The sequence below is a fragment of the Poecilia mexicana genome, unplaced genomic scaffold (assembly GCF_051168715.1).
Source record: "Poecilia mexicana isolate PSO_F unplaced genomic scaffold, ASM5116871v1 scaffold_1, whole genome shotgun sequence".
Taxonomy (NCBI): domain Eukaryota; kingdom Metazoa; phylum Chordata; class Actinopteri; order Cyprinodontiformes; family Poeciliidae; genus Poecilia; species Poecilia mexicana.
Genome location: NW_028263370.1, coordinates 9,144,234 through 9,157,621, shown reverse-complemented (window position 1 = coordinate 9,157,621; position 13,388 = coordinate 9,144,234). Strand labels below are relative to the sequence as shown.

Here is a 13,388-nt window from a genome sequence, read left to right as displayed (position 1 = left end):
CATTTTATGATGACTTTTTTTTTTTTTTTTTTTTAGGAAACTCCGATTTTAAAATTTGGTTGGGTGATATGACCTGAAAATAATTTTTGATTAATGTGAGGTTTACTGCGATATGCAATTGATATTGTGATATTAAAATTATGTTCCTAACCACTGTATTTATGCCCCACCCTGTGTTGTAGTGGTGTACCCAGACTCACCCTCATCTTTAAAGTCAACAGGATGAAAACAAACCTTACACCTGTCCCTGCATATAATCATTTAGTAGAAGTAACTTTCAATCAGTCCAACTCCAAAACAAGGGTTTGGCTCAAAGTGAAAACAGTAAATTAATTAAATAGTGCTTTTTCACAGCACTATTTAATTAATGAAAAGACTGACTGGTAAAACGTCACATGAAATCAGTTTGTTTTCATAAGATTTTTTTTTTTTCTAGGTGCTGTGGGAGCCCCCCTTCAGTCAGGTCACCCATCATACCCCCTCGGGGTCATGCCGCAGCAAATTCAGCAACCACAGCACCAGGGCATGTACCCCCCTTACCCTTCCTCACCAAACGCTGCTCTCCCAAGGTTCTCTAACAGTCCTGGCTCTTTTCCAGGCTCTCCAAAGCCAGGAAGCATGTACACCGCTCAGCCATCAACACCAGCCAGCCATTTCCTCTCTTCACTTCCAAACTCATACATGAATGGGCCAAATCGTCCACAACCAGGTCACCAATGTAACGGAGGAATGGCGGTTGAAAGTTACCATCAGTTCTATGCACCAAACCAAAATCAGCTGGACATGTATCGCCAACAGCGGCCAGCGTTTTTCCCCGAGCAGCAGTATGGTGTCCAACAACGCTTTGAGCTCAATTATCCATCTAGGTACAGTCAACCAGGCTTCCAAGTCAATGGTTACAGTGCCATGCGTCCACCTCAGCCCATGAGACACTATGGTCCTTTTGGCAACAACAGAACCTCAGATGCCCGGTTCATTGACACCCTAACAGGAGCCTCTGTTCATGGTGGCATGGATTATGCACTTGCTGTAAGTAAAGCCAATCAATTTGGAGAATACCCAAGTTCATACTTGCCTCAGAGTCCACACATCCCAGGCCGTGATTCCTTCCCTATGCAACTTAATACAGACGTGGCCATGCCTAATCCACAGATGCTCCCAGCTCAAATCAGCAGTGGCTGCTTAAACCCTGAAACACAGTCAGGGTTGGGTCTTCCCAATGGTGGACAGATAGCCTCCAATATTAAGTCGGAGCCTGGAGCGCCTCAGACACCCACAACCCCCAAAAAACCAGAAATGTGGTCAGACAACGAGCACAACTTCTTGGATCCTGAGATCGGTGGTGTGGCTGTAGCTCCAAGTCATGGCTCTGTACTCATTGAGTGTGCAAAACGAGAGCTGCATGCCACAACGCCCCTCAAAAACCCAGACCGCAACCACCCAACACGCATTTCCCTTGTCTTCTACCAGCACAAGAATCTGAATGAGGCAAAGCACGGGCTGGCCATGTGGGAAGCTAAGATGGCAGAAAAGGCTCGCGAGAAGGAGGAAGAGGCCGAGAGGAATGGCGGGGAAGGGACTCCGAGCAAGAGCAGCAAGAAGGGGGGGAAGCGGGAGCATTCGGAGTCTTCAGAGGCTACCGGAGAACCGCCATACAAGCGTTTTATAAGGGCACTAATGGAAGGATCGTCATCATCGTTCACAACTAATACTCACGTCATGACAACTCCATATGCATTCACCAAGGTCACAGGGCCTTACAGTCAGTTTGTGTAGAAAACAGCCTCTAAGGAACTTGAAGGTGCTGCAACCCAAACCACATGCATCAAATCGCTATCGGCAACCTTCCGATGGAAAAACAAATGTGCTATGTTTCTCAACTCTCACACAGCCGAGCTTTACTAGTTGATCCTACTGAGGTAACTTGCAATACCAGAAAAACAGTGGTGCTTTCAGTCTAACACACAAGGAACTTTTTCAGCTGAAAACAAAGTTTCTTTTAATGGTGGCTTTATTTTTCTTACAAAATTTCTAATATTTGCATAAAACACTGACTTTCAAAAGTCTAAGACTCACGGTGCTGAAAAGTATGCTTATCACCACTTTCAAATGCCTTCACACTAAAACCAGACTACACTCTACAAGAGACTCACAGTTCATCTACTGGTCACTGTCTAAAATCAACCGACAGTGAAATCATGAGCATCTCCATCATTTTTAAGAAGTCAGTGTTTCTTAAGAGCACTTTTTTTTTCTTTAATTTTTGAGTTTAATGTTTCAGACATTAAATGAAAAATTACAATCTCATCATGCTGTATAGCAAATATGTACAGGTGCATCTCAGTAAATTAGAATACCTTCAAAAATGTAATTTATTTTAGTAATTCAGAGCAAAGCAGTTAAACCCACTTAATAGGCCCATTACAGAGTGATGTATCTGAAGTGTTTATTTCTGTTGCTTTCAGTGATTATGGCTTACTGCAAATGAAAACTAATTTATTAGCTTCTTAGCTTGTCTTCATAAAAAACAATCAAGAATTTTTTTTCATATTGAAATCTGGGTCTGTATTAAAGTATGTCTTTGTTGACGGTTTTTGCATACATTTCTGCATCAGCACAGTGTTGCATTATGCTGACTTGATAAACCTCCTCAAATCATAACTGAATGGAACTTTTTTCCTTCCTCTCAACTTTACATCAATTAATATTGGAGCAGCTATGTAAGTAATTGTAACAAGTATCATAATAAAAGATCTAATGATCATTTTAAGCTCTTACCTATTGATTGTAGCAAACCTTAAAATCTAACAGCGTGTTTGCGATTGTTAATTTGCTCTTTCCCCTTACTTTTGGTTTCATTTTGAATAAATGTAATTATTGTGTTGTGCTTCTCGGTGCTACAGCTGCACTATTTAATGTATCCATGTAATGAAGTGGTATGTAAAAGTTTTATCTTGAGATAAATATTTGTGCTTGTGAGGCTTTTCTTATGCACTCTTATAGACATATAGTCTTTTAAAACATTTTTAATACTTTTTGAGAATTATTTTTATTGCTATTGGAGCAGCTCCAACAAAATAAGAGAAGAAAAAAAAAAAATCAGATCAAATAACTCATTGCTATTTGATACCAAGTCAGCAGTACACAACATGATTGTGTAAGCCATTTTATATACATATCTGTTTTAAAAACCTTTCTTTGTTGGCCTTATGTAGAAGAAGATGAATTTTATTTCGTTTCTCTATTTGCTGGCAGCCATAGCAACCTGAAGTAACAGAAAACTGTGATATATGTCAGACTGTCGAAATGAATTGATGAGTCTCATGTTTTGAATTGATACAATTCAAGTTCCCAGTAATATTGTAATTTATGGAGATGCATCTTTTGTACTTAGTTCAAGTACCTGGAAAGAAAATTAACGTGTCATCTTATTGGTGCTTTTATCACTATCTGGTGTTATTTATACTGTAAAATTGAGCCATTCATGTGGTGCATTCTAAACATTTTGGGGACAAAAATATAAATATTTTCTCTTTAGTTTTTAGCAGGTTTACTTTGCTGTTCTTTGTGACTGTTTTTATAGCTCCTTACTGTAGATTCTCCAAATATCCTGGCTTGTGAATATTACATGTAGTTTTATGTCTGTGGTGCTCAGTAAATGTGCTTTTATACACTGAGGAACACAAAACAGGGTAAGCTCAGTGTCAGAGGGCAGCTGACTTGCTGTTGTGATCGAATTAAGACAGACAGGTGATATTTGTACAGTAAGTTAATTTACCCATATTGGACTTTTGGGATTTATGTTGTAAATTATGCCGGGTGTCATTGTGTTTCTTTAGGTTTCAACTGATTAATTTCAACAAGGTGCTACTCAGCCTAGTAGAAATGTACAATGTGAAACTTTTGACGAGATGAAAAGGCTTATAAATGATGTACAGCATAAACCTGTCGTATACCTCAAAACTAGCTCGGCAATAGGATTATTACATATCGGTCATTGTCTGTGTGCTACTTTCACAATATTAGGCCACCAAAAGGCGAAAAGGAAGCTCTTGTTTTTACTTTCAGTGTGCTTTGAAAATATTAGTTGAAGTTTTAACATTACTGTAAAATCAGGGACATTTTTAACTAATTATGTGTGCATCTTTCGCAAATCTGTGTTCAAACTTTTTTTTTTTTTTTTCCTTTAAACAGTCGGGGACTCGTTCTGAATCCTGACTGTGTTCTTGTTTAATAGATTTCACATAAGTTCAAATGAAAAACAGATGCTATCCTGCAAAATTTCTATTTTAGCTAGTGAGAGGGTATTTTCTTCAAAATTAATCAACATATATGCACTCAGTTGTCAAAAGGGAAAGATAATGACTAAGTTAAAGCAATCTGTTTGCCTTTGGCACGCAAGACCACAGCAGTGATTGATGCGACTGCACGTTTTGCGCCTGCATGTTAGTACATTTCATTTATAACCACTGAGCAACTTAATTATTTCTTCCACTTAATTATGGCAATTTAACTGAATATCAGTCGTACTTTAATGAAAACTCTCCCCAGTTCTTTCACGTATTGATTTCTTTGAAAGCACTTCATTTATTTTTTATTAAAAGAAGTATGTAGTAAAAAAAAAAGTAATGTTTTATTTAAACAAATTGTACATGTGTTTAAAAAAAGAAATAAATTATGTTACATTGTACATAGCAAGAATTTGTATTGCAGGAGTACAACTCACTGACATTCATGTTAGGCTCTTTTTATTCTGTCAAATAGACCCTTGGCTCCACATATATGACCTTTAGAATAAATTTTAAAAAAATTAATAACTGGAGCTTTTCAAGGTGAATGAAATGAAAATGATAATGGATTATCCAGGAAGTTTTATTTTTTATTTTTTTGTAAATACTCACTTTCACAGCAATGTTTACAGTTATAGAAGCTAGCTCAGTTCTTTAGAGGCTCTGGTTTATAATCGTTGTGTAAAACGAATCCTTCATAATATTAAAGAAAAAAAAAAAGGTTGGATTATCATTGTACAGGACCCAGCTACAGTAGCAGGTTGTCGATGAGAAAGCCGAGGCACCAGAAGCGGGTTTTAAAGCATAGCCATACTTGAAGATGCTTCAGAGTGTTTCTGAGTGAGTCAACTTTACTTGAATGACTTTCCTGACTTAACCTGTACATTTTATGTGCTGAACTGAGCGAGGTTAAGCCAGCACTTTGTACACACTTGGTCTTTTTGCAGTTAGACACTAAAAAAGAAAAAAAAAAAAATGTTTTCAGCCCAAGTTCTCTCGAAGTTCGGTATGCTAAAACAATAAAATGAGGTTGGCTGTTCATACTGTAAGTATTGTAATGTACTGAATGCAGTTTATTCGAAAGCTGTTAATTGTATCATTCCTGATGTTGCCGACATGTGGGTGTTCCTTTTTTTTTTTTTTTTTTTTTAATAAAACTTATATTTATTTAAAGCAAATAGCTTCATTTTTCCCCCCCCACTCTATTAAGGTGAATAAAGTTTTTTAACTGGACAATGAAAAACGCTGCACAGAAGCCAAGTTCAGAACCTTTTTTTAATTATTTATCCAATATTAGAAACATATTCTTGCTGTATACAAAATGTCGGTCGCTGAAAAAACAATCCAATTTCTGGTCACTGCTCTCGGGGGAGTACGTACTTTTCTCCAAGTATTACCAACAAATATACCCCAGTGCACAACCAACTTAGTGTATCGCTTAAAAGGAAAACATCACCCAAAAACAAGTGTTGCATGTCTTCGTTGGCCCCTACAGTTTATATATGACATGGCACTGCAAGTGCGTATAAAAAATAAATCTGCCTGCATACAAGAAAAAGCAGCAGGATACATGATACTTCAATTCATGTTAAAGACGATCTGATGTTTCCAAGGGAACTTTAGAACTTCATACGAAATGCCATTTGTCCACTGCAGGAGACAAGAAGATAATTTAGGATGCAATCAGAAATGTAAAGCACTGAACATGAGATTGACAGATAAAATTATTTTCTGCTTACCTTCTGCAGACACAGGATGTGCACTACCAAAAGCAGGAGCCTGAAAGTGAAATCATTGAGATGCGGATTACTAAATTAGATTCCAAGTTGGATTTACTGTTCCCCCCACCCCACCCCAGATGTTCACATACTCTCAAGAGTATTGATGTCATTCATTTGGAGGATTAACTATTTTCTTAATCATCTATTCCAGTTCGCAAAGATTATTAAAAACATGACTTGAATATAAAAGTTTGAATTTGTTGATTTTGTTTAATCCATTCCTAGTTAAAATTACACACACAGGCTTAAATATCAACATATGTCACCACTAATGTCAAGTTAGATGTCTGCAGAGAAACTGCTTGCTTTTTGCAGCCATCAACTACTTTCTCTCTGGATGTTTGGACATTTTGATAGAATTGGTTGGTTTGCGGTCACTAACCTGGTTTCTTGCAGGGTTCTTAAAGATTAAGGAGTTCCCAGAGACCTAAGGTTAGTGTGTTCTTGCCATTCTAAAAACAGTATGGAAGTATGTTTGGGATTGTCGAAACAAAACTAATCAAATCATCGGATCCAAACTGCCGTCCTCCATGAAATTTTTTTTTAAAAAGGCACATACAGGAAACAGAAAGGCTGAAACCTTTCAAACTGAAGAACTGCTTTAACACCAGTCATTGCCACAGTGAAGTTTTAACATAAACACTGTAAAGGTTTCTACTGTGAGACACCTGCTGGCTGAAATGTGCATCACATGGAGAAGCTGGAAGCCTTTGGGTGAAAGGTGCATGATCAGAGAAGCCCAGGATTTAATGGCTTTGAGAGCAAGTGTGGCGGGAAGCAATCAAGGAGAGGCAACAACAAAACTCTGCTCCAACTATGAAGAAATGACAGCGGCAGCATTAAGCTGAGGGCCTCTACAAAGGGACTAGAAAAGCACAGATTGGGTAGAGTGCCAGGGTTCATATATGTTTAAAATTCACTATTTTTCCAGACTCAAATTTCAAGATTTTTTTTAACGTAGTTTTTAAAAAATTCAGAAGAATGTGTTACAAAATTACTCCTTGTTAGTTTGCTTTTATTAGCTACAGGTTCTATAACATTTTAAATACAATATCCACATTGGTGTCTGAGTTTCAGACAGTGGCATAGTGCCATTTTAAAGATTTTTCGTAGCGTCTAGCATTGCTCAGATCTGCTCCACTTCAAAAACTCTTTAGCTTCTCAAAGGACTCGGCATCATGGACTGAGTGATGTTTTCCTTGCAGAGTCAGAGATTTGTTTTCTTTACTTTGTTTGACTTTTCTCTGCAGCTTAGACCCGGTTTAAGATCACAGGTCCAGCTCAACCTGAATTTGATGTGGTCCTGAAACCAAACAGGTGATGAAATGACTTATTTTTGAACAGGGTGTGTAGAATTTTGTACAAAGAAGTTAATTTAATACAATTTGGAATAAGGCTTTAACTTAAACTGTATATTTGAACCTGTGTGTATAATTTTGACCCTATATGAATTAATTAAACTAGTGCACTTAATTATAGTTCATCAAGCATCTACTCTGGAAAAGAGTAGGTACTTTCTTTAGCTACAATTCATTTTTGTAGCAAAAGTACTAAATTAATTTGACATTTATGGCAAAGATGATTCCATGTTACTTTTAGAATCAGATCTATCTACCACTGCTGCTGCCGTAAACGGTTTTTTGAAGCTCTCACCGACTGAACGACGGCTCTGGCCTCGTCGGCGCTGAACTGGAAAGGACTGTTACAGCAGGACATGTTTTTGCTGAGGGGGGGAAAAAAAAAATGATGCAAGTTCAACTTTCCCTTATCCATTTCACATGCACATACACATCTGCTTTGCTTTACCACTCAATCCCTCCAGCATTTGTTTGCTTCTGCACAAGTGCCCTCCAGTGCTCATGGGTGGACTTAATGATCTCAACTGCAAAATCCTGTCGGCAGAGAGAAATCCATTTCAGCACATTTGGTCTGAGCTGCCGCCGCGCTGGTCCACCAGCTGCTGCGCTCTGTTTATTCTCAAAACCTGACCTTGTCTTTGAATTCCCCGTTGAATCCAAACTGGTTCTCTGGCTTTCCATCGGGCACCTTGTATTTCCTGAACCACTCGACAGTAGCCTCCAAATGACCTGGTCGGCTCTTCCGAACATCTTCTATACCTGAGGGGAGGAGAGAAAAGCAGAGTCTGAGATTACTCGGGTTTCCATGAAACAGATAAAGTGGATTTTATCTGTTTACACATGAAACGTAACCTGCAAAGGGAAGTTTCTCGGGATTCTAAGAATTGGCCTTAGTGGAAGAAAAAACAAAGCCTTGACAATACACACAATATGTTTAAAGAGCACCGAATGTCAATAAATCCATGTTGACAATGAAAACTCAATGGTTATAAACTATTAAAGTACAGAGAGCTAATGTGGTGTTACCGTCTGTGCTGCTTGCTATTGCATTACCATTCAGTATTAAACATGCTTATAAATATATTCGAATATGAACAAAAAGTTGATTCAATTCAGCTTTTCAATTCAAACCATGAAACGTCTGGTAAATAGATTCAGAACTGTGAAATAAAACAAGTTCATTTAGATTATTGTGGCTTTCTGCTGTTAAATACCCCAAATTACGGTTACTACGATAATGAACGTATTGCATTAGACGATTACAAAGGATAACTAATACACAATTATGCAGATGGTCACTGAGACCCTTCACAAGACACAAAAGGTTATTGTTAGAGAAGTTGACTGCTCAGAGAGCTGCATCCGAAAATTTGGATGGAAAAATAAAATGTGGTAGAAAAATGCGCAGCTTTGAGAGGATTTGTGAAGCCTATTAAAGAGTTCAGGGGATACCGACAAGAAATTAACTGTGCTGGAGACAAAGCTTCAAGAGCCGCCGTCACACAGTTGGGAGGCAATGTCAAAAATATCTTATGTGGGATAAGAGGAAAAAAGTACTGAAACTGTTGCTCACTGGGCCAACCAAAGTCCTCTTTGAGATAACCACGGTCAGTATTTAAGTTAAGGAGCTTTTCCACTAAACCACCTCTAACCAGTACGGTCCGTTCCGCCCGGGCCAGATTCATTTTCCATTAGCAAATCCGGCGCGGCTCTGCCTGGCTGTTCTCAGATCTTCGTGCCTACTTCAGGGGTTCTCAACCTTTATCAACCCCACAGAAACCACGGGGCATCATCAAGAGGAAGAGGAGAGAACCAGAACCTAACACGGCTGCTGTTACAGTCTCTGACCTCTAGGGGCTCTCCTCACGACAGAGCTCGTTCTCCTGTGTTTCAGGTCTGCCCGACTGGAGATGTGATGCAGCCACTGCATAAAGAATGCCATCTCAACATGTCACGCCCATTTTTCCCTTGGCCTTCATCTGCAGTCATCTTGTCAGAGTTTGTTGTGGACTTGAGCAGCTTGGTGTGATTTGTTCTGTGTGTCTGCATCTAAAAGGCCAGTGCACAGCTGAAATATCAGTCTTTAAGTGACAAATTTACATATGAATTTCACATCTTAAACTGAATCATCTTAGCCTAAATCCCACCAGACTCCATGTTTTCCTTTGGCATAATAATAAACATTCATTCATTTATTATATAGAAGGTGAACTTCCACAATAGAGAATCTTCTCATGCTCTCCAGATCAGCAAAGCACAGATTTATTCCAGAATCGTCCTCATGGCTGTTGTGAACTTTTGCCTATGACACTCACAGTTGAGCTTTTCTGCATCTTCATCATTTGCATTGATGGCGATGACCTTCCAGTCCATCTCTCCCTCATCAATCATTGCCAGGATGCCCAGAACCTTGACTTGGATCACCTGACCTGGGGAGCAAACCTGAGGTTGAACAGTTTAACAGGTAAAGATCAGATACAGAATCCAAAAGTGCACATTTCTTTTCATAGGCATGGAGATGAGTAGCAGCGTACATAGACGTCTGCTTACCTGGGTGCCGATGTCACAAACATCAATGGGGTCATTGTCACCACAGCAGTCAGTTTCTTTGTCTTTGTGGCTGGGATCCTCCCAGGTCTTTATAGAGGTAAAGTCCACAAGCAAGTAAAAAACACGAAAAAGTCAAAATCTTCTCAGAAATATTCAACAGCTAACAAAATATACAACAAAATGTCTGGATTTAAAACTATTCCCTCCCTCCCCACATGCTTCAAAGTTGAGATGGCGTATTAAGGATTGTACTCCTCTTCTTTAAACAGGAGGAGCAGAGGGGATTTTGTAACAAATAAGTTCTTCTCTGTTCTTTTAAAGTGGGAAAACTTAAAAATTTTGCAATGTACCAAATACTTGCTGCAACAGATAGGGGGAAAAAAAAGTACTTGACCCACAAAATAATAAAACCTGACAAAGTGAAGCACCTAAAATCGGTGCACTTTAAAGCATATCTGTCTTGGAGAAACGCTGCAGATTTCTCCTGACCTGTGGAAGTGCCCCATAGTTCCAGATGTATCCTTTATGAGGAAAAATGTTGGCCACGTATCTGAGTTTTCCCTTCTTCACGTCTTGTTTGATGGGATTCAGGGGCTCCTTTGTTGCAATCTGGGGAAAAAGAAGCGATAAATACCGTCATCTATAAAATTGTCAGACATCATTTGATTCATGAGGGCCGCGGTGGAAAAGGACGAGCAACAAAAATGCCCAACAAATTATAGTTGCAATTTTCAACAATAATATCGTAATTCCTAACATCCTGCTGAATATTTGTACAAATTAAGATTCGATATCTTGCTAAGGAATACAGCTAAACACTTTTAACTGTAATATAAAATCAAAGAGTGAAAGCATATAAACTAGTTTATGCACAGCTCTGTTGTATGTTTGAGAAAACTGTGATGTCCTCAAACTAGTCGTCATTTTCATTTTATTTAATCTTTAAAAAAAAAAAACATGCAATGAAATGTATATAACCTGCATATATGAGGACACAGGGAAGCTTTTCGCTTACTTCCATTTTAGCGTTTGACCACCGAGGGACCTCAACCACCATGTTGTACAGCACCTGGAAGTGAGTAAGACGGTCAATAACTGCTCAAACGCGAGTCATTGATGGTCCACTTGCATAAAATAGTCCGATAATGAATTTAAACAGGATAATAATACCTTATTTTCACTCTTAGGTTTTTTTGCTGGTACATCATCATTCTATAGGGAAAGAAAAATCACAGTCATTTCTTGTTTACATGTCACACTCAACAAAAACTACAAACAGCTGTTAGCTAGTTACCTGCTCTGACTCAGCTATAAGTGGAATATCATGGAATGGTGAAATGTATTTGCCATCAGAGGTTTCTAGGAGATAAACAGATTTGTTAATAAGCAACAACAAAAAAAGGAAAATAAGGTAAAAAAAAATAAAATAAAAAAAGCTGCATGCATAAAGATCACCCCATAATGAGTAAATTTAGCTCAAAAAGAATGAAAAATTGTTTTCCCAATTTACGTTTTTGTTGCGAGAACGTGTTTTGTCAATAAGTCAGTGTTGTCGTGTCGGAAAGTCTTTATATTCCAAAGCAAACATCAAACCTTTTACCAAACCAATAACGTCCTATTCAGCTATTGACTCTTTGTTTTGAGTCAAGAAACAAGACATGCTGACGATTTATTTATTGAACAAACAGTCGCCTCCGTAGCTTAAGGAAGAGTTGTTGACGGCCACAAAAGCCTGCCACCGTCTGCTATTGCTGATCACCAGCTTGGTCAGACAATGTTCCAAGTACAAGCCATAATCAGTATTCAATTCCTCATCAAACATTTCAATGGGGTTGCAGTCTGCAGGCAGGTTATTCCATCCTTTCCACTCCCAAATGTTGGTGCTAGTCTCTGGTTAATCTCACTCTCTTGGGGCCCTGAGAGTAGACATATTGGACTGAAGCTGACTGACATTCACTGAATGTTATGGAGGAGCCGTCTCTCCATACCAAAGGCAGATTGGCTTTGGCAGAGACAATTTGGGCATTTTTTCCCCCATGGGCAACACAGAAATGCATTTACCTGACAGATAAGTTAAAATCATAAACAGAATGCTTTATTTGTTTCACTGTAGTAGGATAATGTCCAATTAAGTGAAAAAACATGTATTAGATGTAGTATTTTGTATTAGTGATCCCCTGGTTCTCATAGGCCATTGTACTGCATCTCTTAATGCGACACAGATGTTTTTAATTGCATTAAATCCTCAGCACGACACTGCAGAAGCCTGCCATCTCGTTCATTTAAATCAGCCTCAGGGAAGCATAAAATGCATACAGGATAATGAATAATGCTCTACACATGTACACACACTACTTTGTCTTTTTACTAGTAAATCGTTTGAATCCACATGTTCTTGTGGACATGTTTTCTAATTTTACACGTTTGGCTCTAATGGTAAAAGAAACGCGGCTGCAGCTGGAAGGTCAAACATTTACCCCGACCGGAAGCCACGGCTATTTAAGACCCGGGCCAGTTTTCTTTACAGAAAGCAAACTACACATGGGGTCCATTCATCATGGCGGAGATGAACTTACTAAAATAAATGCGGTAGTCTGGAGAATTCGGGTGTCCTCTCTGCTCCGTTTGATAGTGCATCGTTTTTCTGGGATAATACGAATGTGGCACAGCTGCTGCAGTTTGTCTGACTGCTTTATTAATGCAGGAAGCGGGGAACGGGCCGAAAACAGTCAGCAAGCAGCCGAACGAGGAGCGGAGCAGCTGCGATCTCATTGTAATATATACACTTCACCCCGATCAGTCAGTTCCTGCTTCCCGTCCTGCCCGCGTGCGTCCGAGAAATGTAACAGGGAAGCTTCCTGTTGCATTTTCAAAGTAAAAGGGATCTTGTAAAATCAATCAATCAATCAATCAATCAATCAATAAAGAGCCTTTCTCCAACACGATCAGCTTTAGACTACGACGATGACAGCGAGCGATAAAGAGCTTGCAAAATTAAAATAAATTCACACATCACTTTATACATTTTAATGGCTTGCTACAGCAACTCAGCCAGTCACATGGCAGCAACTCAGCGCATTTTAGTGGAAAGTGCTAGGATACAGGAACAGAACAGTCGCCAAGTAATCTATAAGTGTTTGCTCAGTGTTAACAATAATATAATACCGCTTTACATTACCGTTGTGGGCTTCTGCCACAACTACACCTTAAAAATCCTACAAGGCTACTCTTGCCTTGGAGGATTTTACACCTGCAAAGGTGTAGTTGTGGCAGAGAGAATGCCACATTAGCAGCATCTATGCCAATGTGGCAACCCATTAGCATAGATAATTTAAAAGCTGAGTTCAGTATTCTCATTGAGTGTAAGATTTTACACTTAAAAGTAAGACATGTAGCTGTTTGTATCATAA

At 38.8% G+C, this 13,388-nt stretch overlaps 2 protein-coding genes across 3 annotated transcripts in view; one reads left to right on the top strand and one right to left on the bottom strand.

Moving 5' to 3' along the window:
* Positions 1-5,435, top strand: part of tet2 (tet methylcytosine dioxygenase 2) — a 29,856-nt gene extending 24,421 nt beyond the window's left edge. Inside the window, exon 10 of the mRNA XM_014968491.2 lies at positions 437-5,435. Coding sequence (XP_014823977.2) covers positions 437-1,776 — 1,340 coding nt within the window. The 3' untranslated portion in view covers positions 1,777-5,435. The remainder of the gene's footprint in view (positions 1-436) is intronic.
* A 110-nt stretch (positions 5,436-5,545) lies between these two features.
* ppa2 (inorganic pyrophosphatase 2) lies at positions 5,546-12,803 on the bottom strand. 2 transcript variants are annotated; one of them, XM_014999825.2, is made up of 12 exons: positions 12,555-12,802; positions 11,273-11,337; positions 11,149-11,190; positions 10,994-11,047; positions 10,468-10,587; positions 9,979-10,065; positions 9,744-9,870; positions 8,060-8,187; positions 7,877-7,962; positions 7,724-7,793; positions 6,029-6,068; positions 5,546-5,939 (listed from the first exon to the last, which is right to left on the bottom strand). In XM_014999825.2, the coding sequence occupies exons 1-12, from the start codon at positions 12,748-12,750 to the stop codon at positions 5,917-5,919; spliced, it is 1,038 nt and encodes a 345-aa protein (XP_014855311.1). In that variant the 5' UTR covers positions 12,751-12,802; the 3' UTR covers positions 5,546-5,916. The 2 variants fall into 2 exon arrangements, 1 of the variants encoding a protein (XP_014855311.1); XR_001419845.2 differs by lacking the exon at positions 7,724-7,793 and having other exon boundaries at positions 7,859-7,962; positions 12,555-12,803.
* Positions 12,804-13,388: the final 585 nt, after the last annotated feature.

Bases quoted from the DNA above. Each gene is read 5' to 3' on its own strand.
- ppa2 (XM_014999825.2), bottom strand. From the start codon at position 12,750: ATGAGATCGCAGCTGCTCCGCTCCTCGTTCGGCTGCTTGCTGACTGTT. The intron at 11,338-12,554 runs GTAAGTTCATCT...TTTATCTCCTAG, and splicing joins AGACTACCGCATTTATTTTA to AAACCTCTGATGGCAAATAC. The intron at 10,588-10,993 runs GTAAGCGAAAAG...CTTTTTCCCCAG, and splicing joins GGTCAAACGCTAAAATGGAA to ATTGCAACAAAGGAGCCCCT.